This window comes from Nilaparvata lugens, chromosome 2 (genome assembly GCF_014356525.2).
Source record: "Nilaparvata lugens isolate BPH chromosome 2, ASM1435652v1, whole genome shotgun sequence".
NCBI lineage: Eukaryota > Metazoa > Arthropoda > Insecta > Hemiptera > Delphacidae > Nilaparvata > Nilaparvata lugens.
The window spans coordinates 73,356,821-73,377,839 of NC_052505.1; the positions used below are offsets into that span (position 1 = coordinate 73,356,821).

Below are 21,019 nucleotides of genomic sequence, written 5' to 3' on the forward strand. Positions count from 1 at the left end.
TCACGATAATCTGTCAAACGAACAATCAGCCGAGAGTCAGCTGTTTTAATTGAATCGCAGCCAAACGATCGATAAGAGGCGGCGCGGAAATACAAAAATTACCACTGCACTTTTATTTTTTACTTCTGTTTTTTCAAAAGTTTATCGGTTGATTCTATAGAATAATTTGAAAGTCTATTTATAACTTCTGATTTTGATTATACCGTACTATAAGAAATATGAATTATCGTGAGAGATTATGAAAACTGTATGGTCTGATAGAATTTTCATTATCGCTGTCTATTGAATAGTTTTAGAGTGATAGTTCCATCAAAATTTTAAATTTTTCATGTACCGTTATAAATGTTTTTTGAAAAAAGTTACTATCCATATGTAATTTTCTCAATAGTTTGTTTACATTAAATAATCAAAATTTACACAAAAAATGTCATTGCTTCGAAATTCAAATTTATTTCTTATAGAAAAATTCATCAGATTTCGGTGAGTAAATGAAATATTTGGATATTATTATTGGTTGAAAAGTAAAATCATCTCGTTATCAGTAAGATATTTTTAAAAATGTTCAAGTACCGTATATCAATATGGCTTAATCTATACAGGTTATTCATTTTTATACTGAATACGGTATTAAGCTGCAGCCGCAGTCAGAATATTATTTAACAGTTCTGATTGAATAAGGATTTTCTTGGCAATAAATTTACAAAAAACAGATGTAAAAAACTTCTACAACATTTTTTCTCAATAAGCTAGTTCATACAACTAGTTTTCAGATAGAGTTGTTGAGAGAACTAAGACAAATGCAGTGAGGAGGTAGGTGAGTGGTCGTGGTTGAGATAAGGTACCTCAATGGTAAGGGAGTCAAGGTGAGCCACTCGGTAAACATATCTATGTCGAACTCCTTACCATGCGGGTGCCTCATAACACAAACATGTAGGGTATTTGTGTTACATTTAGGTACCTCTATATCGACCTCTAGCTCCATCTCTACCTCCTTAATGTACTATGCATTTACTAAGAAATATGTTTCTATGCTGATGATCAAATAAAAACAAAAATAATATTTTGAAATATGAAGTGGTTTCCACCAATTCAAGTCACTTATAGGCTGCTCATACTAACCATGTGTGTTGCAGAGAAATTTAGTTTAGTTCGTACCTCCAATAAATACTTAAAAATATTGGAAGTAGAATTTCCTAGAATAAACCGTATTCCTACGAAAAAATACTTCATGAATCAATTTCTTCAACATTAAAATTTGCAATGAGAATTATAGGGTGATTAATTTTAATCACAAACGATATTTAAGGGTAACATTATTAGGTACCTATAATTTATGAACAGTAGGGAGCATCATAGCTAATCTAACATTTATGAAACAATCATATAATTAGCATACCAGCTCCCAAGCTGGACAATGCAATGTATTCAATGAATAAATAAGAGTAAGAGAAAATCATACTATATGTGTATAGATACATAGAAATTTATGTATAGTAATACTCTATATAATATTCTCTAGACTTTTGAGTAGTTAAGAATAACTGAAAATCTTTAGTAACTATATTATAATCTGTGGCGTAGCGAAAATCGTTAGTAACTTCATTATAATCTGTGGCGTAGCAAAGGGGCTCCCCACAAGCCCAAAAATCCACTCCCTCTCATCAAATTCTACTAGGTGAAGTCTATAGGTGGCCCAACATTTTTGAGACCAACCTCCCTCATTTCAAAATCCTGGCTACGCTATGGCCTATAATGGTTATTGGTCTTGAGTCATCAACACATTTTAACTGCGAAAAAATTGAAATGAGTGATATTTTTATTTTGATGGTCCCTGATTTTTATTGTAATTGCAATACATCATGATAAAAATGTCAATTTTCTATTAATATTGTCTCACTTTCTCCTAGACAAATCCATACTCCATCCTTTTTATGGGTGAAATCGGCGACCAAATGCGTAACAGATCAAGACCAAATTCAACAGAAATCAGATGATTGCAATCCTAATGCAAAAGAATGTAAGATCTCAATGAATCAACCCAGCATCAAAGAAAAACAAGAGACTATAAAAACCGAAGATAAAACAGAACTCGAGAGTTCGTTGAGTATTGAACAACAATTGGATGCAATCAGAGTGAAAACAGACTCAGAAAGTGATTTTAGCAATGTGAAGGTTGTTATTGTTGGAGCTGGTATAGCTGGCATTTCTGCTGCCAGGTACTTCGAAGAGAATGGAATCAAGAATTACACTGTACTTGAGGCTCTTGGAAGGTAGGTGTATTATTTTTTGTCATCGTCGATCTGTAAAAAGGATAGTATTTGACCATACTGGTTCATTAAAGTGAAAGATGTATTATTAAGAACCCATAGTTGACCTAGAAAAATACTAGAAGTTCACGGTAATGTAGGTATATTAAGCTTTAATTTCATATTATAATTACCTAATATATAGGGAATAATATATTCACGAGTTACCCTAAAAAAACAAGAAAGATTATAGATTTGACAAAATACTTTAATTTTAATGGAACGATACTAAATTCGTCATCGTTTTAATTATTAATATTGATTCAAAACAAAAAAATAAACCTATAGACATTATTTCTATGTAAAAAAGAATTCATAGATAACTTAATTATATAGCCTATTTATAGAAGTCGGCTCATGAAGTGGTCACCCTTACAACTGAAGTAGAAAACCGAAATGCCAGCGCGCATGAATCTTGAACTATCGGTAGCTCATCTGCGCGACCATTTAGCCGATTGCTCCCCAAATAGGATCAATACAACAGCTTTGTCTAAATTTCATTTGCATCTTCAATGGTTGTTGATGTCGAATAAATAATTTTATGGAAAAAAGAAAAACATTAATAAGTTACCTACACAGAAATATGCTAAAACCCTTAAAAATACAGTAGGTTCAATTTAAAATCAAGAGTAGCCCTGCATTAGTCGAAATGAAATAAAGTCGCGTCGTTAGTCGACTGTGATCGCAGCGTTCACCTCTTGTTTTCAAGAGTATTTTCATTTTTTAACGTGTTTTATTCCATGGGAAGCTATTTTAAGGAAATACTACATAATAATTCATACATCTGCGGTATTCAACTTAATAAGAATATTCTTAATAGAATGTATCGTACTTCTACTACATCCAGTCATATAATTTTGAGTTAAGGAAATTTGTATGAATTCAGCTTTGTTGTGAAAAGAAAGTAAAATTAGCTACATTCTGTTGTTTTATGATATTTCTATTCTGATAATTTTATAATTATCAAGTGAATTTCAGCCGGATGAAGCATTATGACGATTACATTTTATATACAAATTTTCAATTTGAAACTGAAGTGTTGGTTTTCTTTTTCAGACCTGGAGGAAGGATTCATTCAGACTGGTTTGGAGATGCAGTGATTGAGTATGGAACAGATTGCCTGAAGCCTGCCAGCGAAGACATCAATCTGTTTTTGCAAGCAGCAATACAAGATGGCTTAATAGAGTCACCTATCACTTATAGCAGCCTTTTTAGAGGTGAAGATTGCCGCCATATTAGTAGTCCTATCAGTTTAGCAGCATACGAATTATTCAAGAAAATTTACTGTGAAGTCTATCACACAGGTGGTGATATTCTGCAGCATTTCAGCTTTAGAGTTGACCAAGAACTTGAGTTGTTTCCGGACCACTTGAAAGATGACGTTGCTAGAATAATGATTGGATTGTTGGCAGTGATGTATAGGCGACATGGCGACAATTTGCCGCTGATCCACAGGAGTAAAGATGGAACTCATTTGCAAATACCTAACGGTCGCATACGCTTGAGTTTAGGTATGAATGGTATTCTCAGTCCTATATTGAGAGCTATTCCTAAAGGGAAGATTGTCTACAATAAGCCGGTGCAAAATATTCGATGGGGTGCAGTTGAATGCGAAAACACGCCCAGGGTACAGATAAAGTGTTGCGATGGAACAATGTTCCCAGCGGATTACGTTCTGGTGACGGTTTCATTGGGAGTTCTCAAGCACATGGCATCGACATTGTTCTGCCCCGCTCTCCCTTCAAGCACCATGGATGCAATCAATAAAATCGGTTATCAACATAAGGATCACATATTTGTCAAGTTCAAAAATCCTCATTGGATGTGGTACCAGCACATAGACACAATTCCAGAGAGGAACGGAGAGCTGGAAAAGAACTTTGGGGAAAGCAGTTGGTTGCGATCTGTTACGAAGATCAAACCTGTTTTCGGCAGTGAAACATTACTGCAAGTAGTTGTTGATGGGCCATTCGCACAGCACTCAGAGAAACATGATCCGTTAGACTTAGCGAGCGATTTGAAAAAATATTTGTCAATCGCTCTTGGAATGAGGAACTTGCCGCCCATCACAGACGTGCGTCGGTCAGAGTGGTCGAGCAACATCTACTTCAACGGCGCTTACCCGACAGGCGCCACGGCAGAGCTGCACGCCCAGCTGGCCAGCTCCTTGCCCGGCAACAACGCTCCTGTCTCACCCATGATATTCTTCGCAGGAGATGCCACCACTCCCAAGCCTCTCAACTTGGTGCAAGGTGCCAAGATTAGTGGATTGCGAGAGGCTGTCCAAATACATGAGCTCATTAAAACCAGTCTAACTAGTCAAATTAGAAAGGCCGGTATTTGTAACTAATTTTTTACTGAAGTGACTTTTCAGGTCATGACAGTCAGTGACTTTTCAACTTCAATATTGGATAAATAAACTCAAAAGTTAATAAGTAATTTTTTTATCACTTTTACTGCTTCTCCTCAATAGATTAGTTCAAAAATGTTCAAACCCAAATGTCTTTATTTTTCAACATCAAGTTAACGTATTTCATGACGAATTTAGTATATTGTAATGTAACTATTTCATCAAATATGATCAAAAGTATCTCCGCAGTAGCTTCGTGGTGACATATTGTGTTCTGTTTATAAACCAGTTTGATAAGTTTTTGAGTGTTTTTGTTTTGCATATTATATTTCACTGCGGAGAGACTTTCTGATCAATCTGTATAATATATAATGAGCTCTATTCTTACTCAGCCCGGCCGAGCGAGTATGAATAGTCCCATTGGAACACATGAAAATCATATTCTCACAGTACCGGAAACTGATAGCAATATCAGATACTGCTATTATGAGGGAACGCGTCTTTAACCATCATGAAAATTAATATGTTAACACAGTTTAATTTCATCAACAATATTACTTATATTAGCTAACTTAATATTATAGATTGAATTTGCACTTTATAGATACAGCTTTATCTTTTTTCTAGAAGTTTTATAATCGTATCTAGTTTTTGGTTTTGGTTTATTTCTAATTCCTTGAATTTCTCATCGATTTTTTCATTCAATCTTTGCTCAAGTTCTTCGAAGCGTTGATCAATGTATTGTCTAGAGTTTGTTTGTTTTTCATTTGTTTCACACACTTTAGACACTTCCGTGGTCTCACTAACACAAGAGTCATTAACCTTTTCATTAGGTTTATTTGCGAGAAAGGGGAGAATGTTGCTAATGCATTTTGATAGATTCCTACTCGTCTCACCAAACGATTTCCGATATTCGCCTTCCATCATCTTCATGAGAATTTGAGGATCAGGAACTTTGACATTACTTGAAGTACTGCTGCACTGTTGTAGGAACCTTTTACAACTTTCAGCTTTTTCCGATAACGGTCTGCTCGAATCTTTGAGAATTTGGTTGACGTTGAGTAAATTGATTCCAGCCACACTCATTGGCGGAGCTGTGATCTGCTCAACACTAAACATTAGACCGTAAAGCCACATTTCATTCTCATGCTTCATCTTGGCAAACTGAAAAATAATAGAATTCGTATTAAGATATTTGATGTAATATTGTAGCTTGCATCATAGTACATTCAAAAGACTAATGAGAAGTCAAGTTTTTTCAAATTTTAATATTCAAAGTAAAAAATTATTTGCAATAATTTAGAAAAAAGAAAGGAAAAAATACATGCATACTACATTGTATACTACATTTGCATGATATTCGATTTCAGGATATAGTTGCCCGGTTGCACATAAGCCTGTTCAATTTTAATCAAGATCAAGTGCCACGAGAACCAATAAAAATACATTTTTGAAAAGAAGGCTTCTCTGATTGGTTCCCATGACTTTTGATAATGATTGAAATTTAATTGGCTTTTGTGCAACCGGGCCAAATAATTATTCTTTGGATAAATTTAGGATAGGCCACAGATGCATCTTTACAACATGTTTACTACAAAATAGCTATTTATGTATTAAGAGCGTAATGCGCGACTTTATCGCTCGCGCAAAACAGTTATCACGCGACGCAAAGCGGGAGTTTATAATAATTCGTCTACACTGATATCCATAATGGCTGTATAATCGGTACAATTACCGACTTTTTAGGTTAAGATCTGACCGAGAGTGGTTTGTCTTTTGGCGAGCTGCTTACCATCAGCTGATTGGCAAGCGTAAAGAAACTCTTCTGCGCATGCGCGAATGATTTGCGAGCGTAAATAAAATTTACTGCGCATGCGCGGATGGTTAGCGAGCGAAAAAGTAGATTCTCCTCAGAAATAAGCTGTTTTACGAGGAGAATTGAGTATGTAAATTCTTTTTTTACGCGCAGTTGTAGAAAAAGTAACTTACTTGATAGCATGGATATACAATATTATTAAAATCTGCTATTAGCATTATGTGACTTGATTTTGAATATGACCAGTAAAAAACCATCAGAATAAAAATGAAACAGAAAATATATAGTACGATGTTTTACCTTGAGTGTAACTTCACTGGAGAGAGGAAGTTCAGAACTGGCTGAATAAACAGCACAGCCCTCAAAATCATCCATATACTCTGCATGGACTGTACAGCAATATTCTCCAAGTTCACCAAAGCATTCTATTATTCTGGCCTGTTGAAATACAATGCATTTAAATTTCAAAATGACCTTCAAGTCAGAGGATATATAACTATAATACAAGAACAGATACAGATTTCAGCACATCAACAAATGTTTCTGTCCAATATGTACTTCTATTTAGTTTGGCAAGTGATTAATTCCTATATATTGTGTAATTTATATCTATTAATGTGTCCAGTTTGTGGCACTCTGTGAGTTGAGAAAAATCTACTTTCAAATTATCCTTTTTTCTCCAAAACATATTATAAGTTATAAATAAACGAAATACATTAACCAATATCAAGTACAGTAAATAGGCCTATAGAAAAAAGTTCAAAACATATTCAAGTTATAAATAAACGAAAAACAATATCAATATCAAGTACAGTACATATAGAATAAAGTATTTTATTCAAATACTTGAATAAGATTGAAGTACCTGTATCTATAGAATTAGTAGCCTACCTGAAGAATGAAAATATATGTTTCATAATTAATTATTTATGAATTAAAATGATTTATAATTTGTGTTTCCACTTTTTTTAATCATTTTTAATACAATCATAAGAATTATAGATTCATTCCTAAAAATTATTTAAATGTACTTTAGATCTCTAATAAAAATTAAGATCTCTCTTTATAATTGTATAGATATAACGCATTTTGTTATGATAACTCGAGCTTACGCACAGGCCTTTGTTGCTTATGTAAGCTCTTTCCTATCTGATTGCAAAAATAAATTGTGATCGCAAGATAGTCCGAGTTGAAAGAGCAATCTTTAAAATCTGGCGTGAAAAACCTACACCACTTTCCTCATTGTTATATTAATTCAATTCAGACAAGCTGCACAAAAAATAACCTTATAGTAGTTTTTTCTTGTTTTGCGAAAGTTGGACCCAGGGGTAACTTTTTCAGATTTTTCCATTTTTTTTTTTTAGTTTAGCCATCTTGTAATTTTTGTGAGAGAAACTCTTCTAATTTTTAGAGACACGCAGGGAGAAAATTGAAAAAAACTAAGTTATTTCAATAATTGAAGGAATTCTTTCAGCTATCTTGAATCATAATAATGTACACCATTGGATGAAGGGCCAGACGTACAGTAAACTGTTGCAGATGCTTCCGGTAGATTGATGCGCCAAAATGGGCTTAGTTAAATACTGGAAGGTAGCCAGATACACTGTAAATAGACGCAATTTCTGGCATTATTTGACTGCTGCTAATTTTTACTTGAAATACGTGACCACACAAGCTGCATAGTTCAGCGTAAGTCCGCATTAGTGATATTTGACTGCCACTGCATGTGTGGCATATGCGCGACTTTCGTAGCAATTTGCTGCTAAAAAGGCCCGTCTGGCCCTACGCTGAGTTGAAAAAAACATGAGATTTTGTTGATTGGAGACCTTACTAACCTCAGAAACAACACTGAATCCTTTGATGAGATGACTAGATGATGCTTCTAACTTCACCTTGATAGAGAATGGTTCATCAGTTTCATTAGTTGATAAATGAACACATGATTCAATTTGAACGAGTTCTTCTAGACTGCAACTGTAAAAATAAAAACAAAATTAGTCTCAGGTAGATAATTTTATAGAATTATCAAATGGTGTACAAAAATTAGCTCATGAGACTATTAAAACCAGCCTACGCGATTACAATTCATTTCCTTTTTGCATTGGATCAAGCAAGTAATTATTTGTCTAAAGGAACAGTATCGCTGCAACAGACCACACCTGTATTGTTATTGGACAAAAGTTGATTCTCTTAAGGTATTTTTGAAACTAGCCTATCATCAAAGTTTTAAAAAAGAAATTTTAAAAACAAAGATAAACTTGATATTTTTTAACTCTTGGTTTTTGTTTTGTTGTTGATTGGTAGATTAAATTTATGATTCTGAGAGAATTTCGGAGGGACTGGGGGCTAGACAATAAACAATAGAATATAGAGAATAGAATATAATAGACAGGTAGTCTGCGGTAGGTTGAACAGGGTGCTCTTCTTGCTCAGGAGCCTGAGACGATGTATACCGGAGACCCATCTCCGCATATGTTATTTTGCTTTCTTTCAAAATGTGATGGGATATGGTATCGCCTTGTGGAGCGGTGCTCCTGAGATGAAAAATATACTGCTGGTGCTGAAAAAGGCCATCCGGATTCTTTGTGGAGCAGAATTTTTAGCACATTGAAGGCCTCTGTGTGAGTGACGATTCTCACTGTTTTCAATCAATTTATTTACAGGCTTGCTATAAAGGCCTCTTCTATATAGTGGAAAGGAAGGAGAAAATGCGCCACATACACATGGAGTTGGATTAATGCTGAGTAAAAAAGCGGAAAACGCCCTAATGGAGTGGGAGGGGATATCAGATCTGACTGTTATAACGGCTTATGCTCCAACTAATGACTGTGATCTTGAGGAAAAAAATGACTTCTATGACATGTTGCAAACAGTGGTAGACAGAGTGAGCAGGGAAGCAAAGAGAGTTATTGTCGTTCTAATGGGAGACTTAAATGCAAAAATTTTCTCAATCGATGATGGTAAAGAGGCAGTGATGGGAAGGGAAGGCTTGGTTGTTATGAATGCGAATGGAGAGCTGTTCACAGACTTTTGTGCTTTCAATGACCTGGTTATAGGGGGGAGCTTTTTTAAACATAAAAGGATCGATCCACAAGGCCACTTGGATCTCCCCAGATGGAAGGACAGAAAACCAAATCGATCACTTCACCATCGCAAGGAAGTGGAGAAGATCTCTACAAGATGTCAGGGTATTACGGCAGGCTGATGCATCAACAGACCACCTTTTGAGAGCAGTATTGAAAGTAAAGTTGGCTGCAAGAAGAAAAACAGGTGATGCAGGGAGAGAGTATTTTAACCTAAATGCACTGCAGCAGCAATCTACTAAGAAGAGGTTTAAAGCAGAGTTGAGAGCAAAGTTTGCCAGAAACAGGAATGATGGAGATAGTGGAGATATTGAGGCGCTGTGGGGAAAGTGTAAAGATGCTTATTTGAACACAGCAAGAGAGGTACTGGGGAGAAGGAAGACGTCAGATAAGCCATGGCTCTCTAAAGATACATGGAAAAAAGTTAATGAAAGGAAGGAGATAAAAAAGAGATTACTGGAAGTCCACTCAGATGAGCTGATTGATGAAATGAAAGCAAGGTATAAAGAGAAATACAAGGAAGTAAAGCGCAGTGCAAGAAGGGACAAGAGAGAATATCTCGAGAATCTCATAAGTAAAGGTGAAGCTAGTGCACAGGCGAATGATATGAAGGGACTCTACAATGTTCTGAGGAATCTTACTGGAAAGACGAGACAGATTGGTGGTCAAGTGAGAAGCTCTGATGGGGTAATGATAAGGAAAGAAGCCAGTATTATGAATAGATGGATTGAATATTCCAAAGATATCCTGAACTCTGAGTCTAGAGATTTGCAAGATGAGGCCACAGATGATGAAATGCAAGTTGAGATACAGGCTAATGTGGGCCTGTCAGATAGAGAAGAGTGAGGTGCGAGCAGAAATCAAGTTGTTGAAGAATGGAAAATCTGCTAGTGTGGATAATATACCTGGGGATTTTTTAAAGTGTAGTTTGTCAACATCAACAGAAATATTATGGGAACTCTTAAATAAAGTCTGGAGTGAGGAGAAAGTACCAGCTGAATGGAATCAGGGTCTCATAGTGAAAATCCCGAAGAAAGGGGTTAGAACAAGGTGTGAAAACTGGCGAGGTATAACTCTGTTAAGTGTGGCTAGCAAAATCTTCACTAGAATAATGGTCGAGAGATTAAAGACTGGAATTGAGAGGAAACTCCGATAGAATCAAGCAGGTTTTAGAGCTAATAGATCATGCACAGACCAAATTAGCACCCTGAGAATTATAATCGAGCTTGAGTGGCACAATAAGCTGTATCTGAGCTTTGTGGATTTTGAGAAGGCTTTTGATAGTGCTTGTAGAGAAAAAATGTGGAGAATACTTCAAGCCTATGGCATTCCCGAAAAGTTGATTAAAATGATCAGAGGGTTGTATGAAAACTACAGTGCCCGAATTATACATGAGGGAAGACTCTTTAATCCCTTTGAAATTAAAAGTGGTGTACGGCAAGGATGTATTCTGTCACAGACGCTTTTCTTGATTCTCATGGATTGGGTAATGAGAAAAATCTCAACTGGCAGGAGAGGATTGCATTGGATCCCATTCACACATCTTGAGGACCTGGAGTTTGCAGATGATGTGTGCCTGATTTCCGAAAGTCACCAACACTTACAAGAGAAGACCTCACAACTGAAGAAGTGGCAGATAGCATTGGACTGAAAATAAATAAGAAAAATACCAAGGTGATGTTTGTGAATGGTGCAAATAAAGGAGACATCATCATTGGACAGGCAGTGCTAGAGAAAGTAGATAAATTCTGCTATTTAGGTAGTGTGGTAACTGAAACTGGAGGGGCAGAGTAGGCAAGGCACAGCAAGTTTTCAGTAGTCTGAACAAATTGTGGCAGTCAAACCAGATTAGTCAGAGAAATAAAATAAGAATATACAACTCAAACGTAAAGAACGTTTTGCTGTATGGTAGTGAAACTTGGAAAATTTCAAAGAGCGCTACCAGGAACATTCAAGTCAATAAATGTATTCGAAGGATACTCCAGATATGGTTGCCCAATAGAATCTCCAATGTAAAACTGTGGGAGAAGACCAACCAAGAGCCCCTACACATAACCATCCAGAGAAGGAAGTGGGGATGGATCGGACACACACTGTGCAGACGCAGACCACCGGCTGACATTCAAAGACAGGCTTTGGAATGGAACCCTGCTGGGAGAAGGAGAAGGGGACGACCCCGTGAACATGGAGAAGAGGTGTGCACAAGGAACTGAAGGATGCGGGAAAGGAATGGCGAGAGATGAAGGTTCTAGCTCAGAACCGTGTGAGATGGAGGCTTGCTGTTGATGTCCTATGTTCCACTAGGAACGAACAGGATTGAGTAAGTAAGTATAAAGGCCTTTCACAGAGTCCATACTCAGCCTACCAGGGGTGATGTGCATGACCATGGCACCAGAAGCAGTCTGAGGCTGAACCTGTCTATTGTAGATTGGGGAGGACCCAGAGAAGCCTCATCTACCAGCCAGCCAGAATTTTGGACAAGCTGCCAGTTTCAGCCAGAAGTCTGCCTGAGACGGTTTTCAAGAGGAGACTGAGGGCTTTCCTTTAGGAGAACCCTTTTTATTCTGAGGGAGTTCTATGATTGTGATCCTCAGACCGTGAGTAGATACTTCATGCATTAGGCTTCTTTCACACCAGTGCGGTGCGGGCCCGGACGGACCCGAAAGACCCTTTCACACTATTAAAATTCAATTTACAAATGTTTCAGTCTGTGTTCAGAAGTCACACTTGTGAGATTCTTTAGTTGATTTGTTCCATATCTGAGGCCTCTGGCTAACTAAACTTATAAGGTGATCTATATCAATTTCCTGTTATTATTAATAACAACTACAACAGGAAGAATCAATAGCAACTACAACAGAAATAATCAATAACGATAAACAGAGAAACAAATACACTCAAGCTCTGATTCACACGGATTGACGAGCTGACAAGTACAAACTGAAGAAGTGTATTTGGCAAAACATCAAAATATGTGATTCACATCCGGGCAGAACCAGTCCGTATCGCATAGGTCTAAACACGTACATAAGAGCCAATGTATAAACAATAGCCATCCAATACGGGCCTGCATTGAAAGTTTTGGCACATGCGGGTGATTTTTGCGCCCGCACAGAAGTTTTGGTTTGTGCGGGCGCTCCCGCTATGGTGTGAATAGTCTCAAGAGATTCATTAGCCAAAACATTTTCATCCGATGCGGTACGGGCCCGCACCGCACTGGTGTGAAAGAAGCCTAAGTCTTGCTGCTTGGTATGTTTTGTTGCATGCTGTGTTTTTTGACTTGGACCTTTTGATCTTGACCTGTCTTATGACAGTTTTTTATTGCTCTTGAATTGTTCACTTGTGGGCATACTTATGTAGTATGACCACGCCTTGAACAGAAACAAATTTTTATTATTAATAGGCCTATAAGCATCAGAGATTTTTTAAGCAATTTTATAGACAGACGGTACTGTGGTTTAAATTTCCGCTTGAAAATGTTTTTTTACTGTGAAGTAATAAGTAAATCACTGTTATAAATAATAAATTTTGCCATTAATAATTCAATATTCACTAATGAAAGAGACTTATGAATTAATCAATAACAATAATTCTCAATTTCAATAAAAAGACAAAGAATGTCATGGAAAGTAATTATTTTATAATAGCTAGTAGGCCCTACCTTTTGGACAACGAGAATTTTAATGAATTTTTCAGTTCTGGACAGCCAGAGTCTATTTTCCATGTTTGTTGAGTAATAACGTAAGGTTTCAAAAAATCAATTTCTTCCATTTACACTACACCAGAAAAAAATGCAAGTTACAAACACATGAAGAGAAATAAAAATAAATTGTAACTCGAAAAAAAATTGCAATAGAAATATAAATCTTATAATAAACTATTACAAATAGTTTTAAACACAATATTTATAATACTGCATAAAAGGATTGTTTGTGCCAAAATCAAAGGAAATATAACCTCAAAGTAGGATATACTTTAATTTACAGCATCTAGTTGTCGCAATCTCATTGAAGAAAATCAATCGTAGTGCGCATGCCCAGTACTGAGCCTCACGCACATGCCTCGGCGAGGCAATGTGCGTCCGTCAGTACGCGTTCAACACATGCCTTGGCATTCAAAAATCAATAATAAATAATCAATAATCGGCTTATTGACCGATCTGTGTAGAGCTTGTACATTCCATGCGGCATGTATTCACTGGAAGTTATTAGTCTATTGCATTAAGCAATGAATTCTCAAGTTTGGAAAACAATGTTTGTTCCCACAATTCTGTTTAGGGTAGTAAGGAGGTTAACATTTCAAAAGTCCACACCCCTACCCCCTGTACTAAAGGGGTTGGTGGTTCAAAGGTACCATCTTTTGGTTTCTCGCATATACGGTAACTAAAAAACTATGTATTTTACGTTTCTATACAGAATTGAAGCTTACAATATTCAATTTTAAACTTTTTCTATACCTTCTATAGTTTTCAATACATCCGCTCTTGAAGGTGAGACATTAAAAAACATGTATGCCTTCATTTTTTGCTGATTTTTTAAAAATCGATGGATTGATGGAGCATATAGAGCATTAAATTCTCTTCAATTTGATGTATAACTTCATATTTTACGCATTTTCCTACGACTGTTGCAGCAGCTTCAGTGTTGAGTGTAAAATCTCTAGTTTTGCATTAATAGACCAATTGGCAAAGAAACTTGGATTATTATTTCAAGTTTTCTTCTCATTATTATAGCAGATTCAATGAAGTGGGTGGAATTTTCAATGTTGCAGAAATTGATTATTTGACAATGAAATTTGAAGGGGGTGTCTGGAACACACTAAAGCTGCTGCAACAGTCGTAGGAAAATGTGTATAAGTGCGAAATTATACATCAAATTGAAGAGAATTCAATACTCTATAAGTTCATTATCAGCATGGATTTTCCCCATCGATGTTTAAAAGTAATAAGAGCGAAAAATGAAGGCAAACGTGTATTTTTTTAATGTCACACCTTCAAGAGCGGATATCTCAGAACTATAGAAGATATAGAAAAGTTGTCGTCAGTTAAATATTGTAGAAAATTATGTAAGTAATTACTAACTATATTAGCAATACACTTAACATTTGATTAATTTCATTAATTCTATAGTATGAATTTTCCTACGCTCAGTACCTAGTGGTTAATGTAAATAATGAATATTAGAATATAGAAGAAATTCCTCCTACTTTATACTATCCTTAAAATACAATATTTTTCTACACACGTCGACGCCATGCAATTCAAAAAGGAACATTCTTGCCAAATCTCATAAAAATCTATTTATGACATAAATGAATATAAAGAGATCATCGTATACATAAATACGGCGGGACATACACACAGACAAAAGGAAATCTGTTCAAGTTAAAACATAGATCTTTTGAATTAGATTTATTTTTTAGTCTCCAGAATTATCATATCATACTCGAGTAAGTTTTATAATAATTTTTTACTTCTGCTCAGTACGACAGCCATATAGAGTAATTATCTGGGAGAAACTAATGACTTCAAGTCAACTTAAAATAATACTGTATAATACAAAATAAATAATTATTATTTTGTATTATACAAAATAATACTGTATTCATTTTTGACCGAATAAGACTTGGCCGTTTCTTTCTAATATATTGACTGTTTAAAAAGTAAATTAATTTAATCTTAAATGCTCCTTAGAGAATACACTGATGCTTTTCTTCAAAGCAAAAGTGACTATCCTTCACACATGTTGATTTTATATGTTGAACTTTAAAATAATATTTACTATTCTGAGGCCCAGTTTCTAGAATTCTTCATCAGATTTAAAAGTGTTCTGAAACCCGGGTACAAAGGAAATAACTGAATAAGGCTAGGGCCACACGAGCGCACATAGTGCGTCCGTTGCAACTTACTTTTTGCGGCCGTCGCCAATGACACCATACGAGCGTTGAGTGTGGTGCGTCAACGTTAGTTAGCTTTACGAAATTGAACCAGACGAAGCAATAACGTTTGCATGTCTCGACGTAAGTTGTAGCATTTCTGCGCAGTTCAAAAATCACCGTCCGTTACGACTTCCGTTACTTGGTACGCACGTACCTCGTGTGTTGTCACCAATTCACTTCTATGTATTTCTACAACGGACGTCAAAAAGTAAGTTGCAACGGACGCACTTTGAGCGCTCGTGTGGCCCTAGCCTAACTCATTATTATGGTTCAAGAGAATGCATGCATTTTATACTCGGTCGCAACCAGCTGACCGTTGCCGTTAACAGGTCGGTACTCTGTATCCTGTTATACTCCGTACAAAATTACTTTTGACTTGGGAGGGACATGCCCAGAAGAGAAGGCATACAGAGATATGTTACAACGACGGCGAAGTTGCCGCCAGCATTCTTTAATTCCTAGTTAGTACCTATTCAAGCGCTCATGTTAAACTAATGGAGTTAGTTTATTCTGACAGCATTCAGTCGACTGAATATTGCTTATAAAGTCCTAACCAAGATAATAGGTAGAAGGTTGATGCCTTATGTGGAAGAAATTTTAGGGGACTACCAAGCTGGATTTAGACCAAACCGATCATGCACAGACCATATATACCATATACTATCCGTACAATTTTGAAAAAATGCTATGAGTATAATATTGATTTGCACCAATTATACGTAGATTATAAGCAAGCATTTGATAGTGTGAAAAGGAATAGTCTGTTAGCAAGTATGATTGAATTCGGTATACCTGGCAAACTTACAAGATTAGTGAGAATGACTTTGAAAGGTACAAAGTACAGAGTGAAGATCCAGGGAAGCCTGTCCAACAGTTTCTTGGCAAGTAATGGACTTAGACAAGGAGATGTATTATCGGCCATGCTATTCAATATTAGTTTGGAAAAGGTTATACGGAGTTTGACAGTTAACCCAAATGGAACCCATGGATAGGACTCTACAATACATGGCATACGCAGATGATGTGGTCCTACTAGCAAGAGATAAAAGAGCCCTACTGGAAGGATTTGACCAACTTAAGACTGGATCTGAGCAAACAGGTCTCAAAATTAATAAAAATAAGACAAAATATATGCACAATGGTAGCAAAAATACCCAAGGGAATGAAAGACGTTTTGTGTTTGGAGACAGTAGTTTTGAGAAGGTTGATGAATTCAAATATCTGGGAGCTGTAATAACACAAAAAAAAAACGAAGTCCCAATAGATATCAAAGCTAAAGTATCAGGCTGGGAATAGATGTTATTATGCTTTAAAAACTTTTATCAATTCCCGACTTATCTCAAGAAGGCTAAAAGTGCAAGTTTACAACACTGTCATAAGACCAGCCGTACTATATGGTGCAGAAACCTGGGTACTTACTCAGAGGGACGAGACCATACTCAATGTCTGGGAAAGAAAGATCCTCCGAAAAATCTACGGACCCACATATAGTGATGGAGAGTGGAGGATCCGCACTAACCAAGAGTTGCGAGAGCTCTACAACAACCCAGACATTGTAGTTGAAATAAAAATGAGACGTCTAGGTTGGTTAGGACATGTGGAGCGCATGGATGACTCAAGGAGCGCAAAGAAAGTCCACAGAATGAATCCTGGAGGAAGAAGATTGAGGGGAAGACCAAGAATGCGTTGGATTCCATCACTGTAATTGGCTGATCCCCCTCCATTTCTCTGCGCCGCATATTCATCCAAGTCAAAAGTAATTTTGTACTGAGAATAGGTTTTGATGATTTACTCGTAGCTCATGATGCAGCTGGACCCTAGATTGTTTTCTTGTTCGGATGCAATACCTATTGCAGTAAATCAAGAGTATCAATCTATCATGTGCCTTATTGTCAATCATTTGTGATAAACACCTCTGTATTGTGTTTCGCAAGCGTGAGGACGAGATTGTGGTTGAACAATCTATATTATAAAGGCAGAGAGAATTGCATAGTTGCAATAAAAAAGAATGACTATTACCCATGATCAAGAAAAAATTACAAACTACAAAAATTCATTATTCGTATTTAATTTTATTACTCCATAAACAATTTTACTTTCACAAACGTCTCAGTATCAATAATATTACATGAACAAACGAATCATCTAATACTCCATTTTGGTATAAATAGAATTCATCTAGGAAACAAATAACATTAATAAACTTGATTAATATACACTTTTTGAAATACAACATTAAATGTTAAAAGTCCTAGTTTCAAATTTATAACTTGAAAATTACAACAAAAAATTCAATACAGTGAATTGCAAAAATACAGTAAAATTAACAAAAAAAACGAGAAGGGAAACCGAACTACATTCCCTGTAGTCTATAACAGTAGCTACTTACTGTAAAATATCTGTAATACAAGAGATACTCAAATTATACATTATTACAACCGCTTCTATCAATATCAATAAAATTCCCCGAAATAACGAGATTAAAAAGTGGAACAATAAATGCTCTACAGTTTAAAAGGATAAGCAAACTATGTATGAAGATTTTTAATAAATAGCCTTTAGCTTATCCAGGCTAATAACGTTCAATCACAATAACCGGAATTGATGAAAAGTAGACGATTTTTGCAAAATAACAAATGATGATGTTAATGGATTAAATTGAATAATGGGAAACTCATATACCACATGCAGATGAAGATCCACATATTTTCAAGGGAAAGATGAAAATAAATTTGGCACATTGGAAAAATATGATAATATTTTGAAAACACAGGTGGATTATTCAAGTCAATACTTTAAAAGAAAGTGGAAGACAAGACCCAACTCATGTATTCCAGTTGGAATTTTAGATTAATATGAAATTAATTTATAATAAAGCTATAGATTATAGCTCAAGTGCTGTATATAAAATATACAAGATGAATAGAAAAATAATTTGATGCAAAATTAATGAAAAACAATACAAATTTAGACAACATCATGTAAACTAAAAAATCTATATCAAACAATTTTAGTACGTATCTAAATGAATAGAAGTACAGTGACGTTTTCTGACTGAAATGCCTTATTGTATATATACAGTAGAATATTATATAATACAGTGATAATGGATTATCTATTCTTAACTTGTTAAATAAACTGAAATGATCGAATATGGCACTATACAAATTAAAGCTTATTGAATAAGACACTGATTGGCGAATAACTTACAATTATTTAGTAAACCATAGAGAGAGCTTTCTGTTTGTTCCATGAATGGACGATTTTCATGATTGATCAACAGACTCAGTCTTTCTGTTTGCAAGGCAGTTGGAAGATGGATCTAAGATTGATAGGGATTTTCGCCTGGCAATGTCACACGGCGGTCTATGCTCCTTTCTCCACTTTGTTATTGCTTTCCAAACTCGTAGCTCAACTCCACCTCTATGAAAAAACAAGCAAAGAAAATTAATATTAAAAGCAACTTAACATATAGTATTTCATAAAAGTTTTGTATTAACGCAAGCAAACATTATCTTCAATATTATAAATTATATAATTGAAAATAGATTGATAGTAGATTAGTTATAAATTACAAGTTGAGAGAACTCTTGATAATCGTGCTCTTATCACTCACCAAATCGAATCATCTTCATTCCACAACTAACAGGAAACCCGTGCTCCGCAAGGGTCTATTTTAAAACTTGACACAATGAAATCTTGAAGAATAGAAAATAGGTCTATAACCATCCTGTTAATTAAGAATCTATAGGCAAAATTTCAAGTTAATCAGTTCAGTAGATGATACGTGATGATGCATCAAACATAATTTTCCGTACATTATACCGTACCGTACATGAATAAGCCAGTTCTTTCCTTTATTATAGTATAGATCACAAAATAGAATAGGTCTTTATTCATCACCAATTGAATAAAGAGAGAAATTTATGCCCCAATGATGATTTTTACTTTCCTTGCCCTATTACCATAGGTAAGGAGAGTATTGATTTCCGAAAAAAATTAAGGTACCCCAATTTCTAGATTATTCTATACGTTTCAGGGTCCCCTGAGTCCAAAAAAGTGGTTTTTGGGTATTGGTCTGTATGTGTATGTGTGTGTGTGTGTGTGTGTGTGTGTGTGTGTGTGTGTGTGTGTGTGTGTGAGTGCGTCTGTGTACACGATATCTCATCCCCCAATCAACGGAATGACTTGAAATTTGGAACTTAAGGTCCTTACAATATAAGGATCCGACACGAACAATTTCGATCAAATGCAATTCAAGATGGCGGCTAAAATGGCGAAAATGTTGTGAAAAACAGGGGTTTTCGCGATTTTCTCGAAAACGGCTCCAACGATTTTGATCAATTTTATACCTAAAATAGTCATTGATAAGTTCTATCAACTGTCACAAGTCTTATATCTGTAAAAATTCCAGGAGCTCCGCCTCATCTATGCAAAGTTTGATTTTAGATTCCCAATTATCAGGCTTCAGATACAATTTAAACAAAAAATTCAAGAGGAAAAGATTGAGCATGAAAATCTCTCCAATTAATGTTCAGTAACATTTTCACCTAAAATTGAAAATAAACTCGAAATTCGAGAAAATGTGATTATTTCAATTGCAAACTGTTGGCAACTGTTGATTCTATTAAATCATTCACTATGAAGAGATAGCAGACATCGTGTGTCTCCAGCGTTATTGTCCTGTCAGCAGCTGGGTCAGATTTTTGAATAGTAGACTTGAGATGCGCGAGAACACTAGCGTCAGATGATCAATTTTCATAACGGCAAGGAAAGTTGTGTGAGTGCGCCACACCAGATTTGTTCTGAGGGTGATTCCCACATAAGCCTTGGTTAATGAGCAATGATGATGAGGATATTTACCTTAATCTGAGTCTTCGTATGTCTTCACGGTTTACGTAGTACAAAATATCTTCAAGGCAGTATTCTTCTAACAGGAACTGTTGGAAAAAAGGAAAGATGATTTTATGTCAGTAATCAATAGTAATGTTTAAATGGCAATTATTTTCCATTTGTTATTTGAAAAAGAACATTTTTTATACATGTTTTAGAAAAGAATATTATGATCACCTCGACACATATTATTATAGTGGGGTATCATAATTAGAACTAAGTTTGGTATTAGCAATTTGGTATGTATAATATAACAACTATGTATATGTTTTGTCAATAAACTCCTCTGATTGCAATTCATTGGCAATCAGAGAAATTATTATTTTTTACTATTTTTTTTACCAACTAAAATTTTGTTGTGCTCCGTAACTCGATTTTAGGGCTATATGCAATATAGTACTGTATATACATTCACGTCACACGAGAGCTTTAACCTCACTAGGTAAAAGTACTCTTCAAGAAACTCATTTTAATTTGGATAGGAATTTGATTAATTAGTGCACTGAGTGACATGTACTATGAACAAAATTTTACTATACAGTTCAATACAGTTGATCGGCATGCATCATAAATCATAATGTAAGTTTTACTCTTTGTAATACAATTCATATCATACAACCAACTTCTATAAATG

At 35.5% G+C, this 21,019-nt stretch overlaps 3 protein-coding genes across 6 annotated transcripts in view; 1 reads left to right on the forward strand and 2 right to left on the reverse strand.

Moving 5' to 3' along the window:
• The first annotated feature begins 69 nt into the window (after window positions 1-69).
• On the forward strand, window positions 70-4,800 carry LOC111046569 (protein anon-37Cs). The gene is made up of 3 exons (XM_022332149.2): window positions 70-480; window positions 1,908-2,270; window positions 3,363-4,800. The coding sequence occupies exons 1-3, from the start codon at window positions 425-427 to the stop codon at window positions 4,654-4,656; spliced, it is 1,713 nt and encodes a 570-aa protein (XP_022187841.2). The 5' UTR covers window positions 70-424; the 3' UTR covers window positions 4,657-4,800.
• LOC111046570 lies at window positions 4,743-13,540 on the reverse strand. The gene is made up of 4 exons (XM_022332150.2): window positions 13,217-13,540; window positions 8,308-8,446; window positions 6,773-6,910; window positions 4,743-5,820 (listed from the first exon to the last, which is right to left on the reverse strand). Exons 1-4 carry the CDS (start codon window positions 13,324-13,326, stop codon window positions 5,269-5,271), a joined length of 939 nt encoding a protein of 312 aa, XP_022187842.2. The 5' UTR covers window positions 13,327-13,540; the 3' UTR covers window positions 4,743-5,268.
• Window positions 13,541-17,544: 4,004 nt separating this feature from the next.
• LOC111046568 (mitogen-activated protein kinase kinase kinase 15) overlaps window positions 17,545-21,019 on the reverse strand; it is a 37,455-nt gene continuing 33,980 nt past the window's right edge. For all 4 annotated transcript variants that reach the window (XR_005570549.1, XM_039421705.1, XM_039421706.1 and 1 more), the window contains 2 exons: window positions 20,356-20,432; window positions 17,545-18,915 (listed from right to left, as the gene is read on the reverse strand). Coding sequence is in view for 3 of the 4 variants with exons in the window: in XM_039421705.1 (XP_039277639.1) it covers window positions 18,759-18,915; window positions 20,356-20,432 (234 nt within the window). In the remaining variant the exon portion in view is untranslated. The remainder of the gene's footprint in view (window positions 18,916-20,355; window positions 20,433-21,019) is intronic.

Coding starts and splice junctions, on each gene's coding strand:
- LOC111046569 (XM_022332149.2), top strand. CDS start 425: ATGTCATTGCTTCGAAATTCAAATTTATTTCTTATAGAAAAATTCATC. Junction 481..1,907: donor GAAAAATTCATCAGATTTCG/GTGAGTAAATGA, acceptor ACTTTCTCCTAG/ACAAATCCATACTCCATCCT. Junction 2,271..3,362: donor GTACTTGAGGCTCTTGGAAG/GTAGGTGTATTA, acceptor TTTCTTTTTCAG/ACCTGGAGGAAGGATTCATT.
- LOC111046570 (XM_022332150.2), bottom strand. CDS start 13,326: ATGGAAGAAATTGATTTTTTGAAACCTTACGTTATTACTCAACAAACA. Junction 6,911..8,307: donor GATTCAGTGTTGTTTCTGAG/GTTAGTAAGGTC, acceptor GTATTTCAACAG/GCCAGAATAATAGAATGCTT. Junction 5,821..6,772: donor CCAGTGAAGTTACACTCAAG/GTAAAACATCGT, acceptor ATTATTTTTCAG/TTTGCCAAGATGAAGCATGA.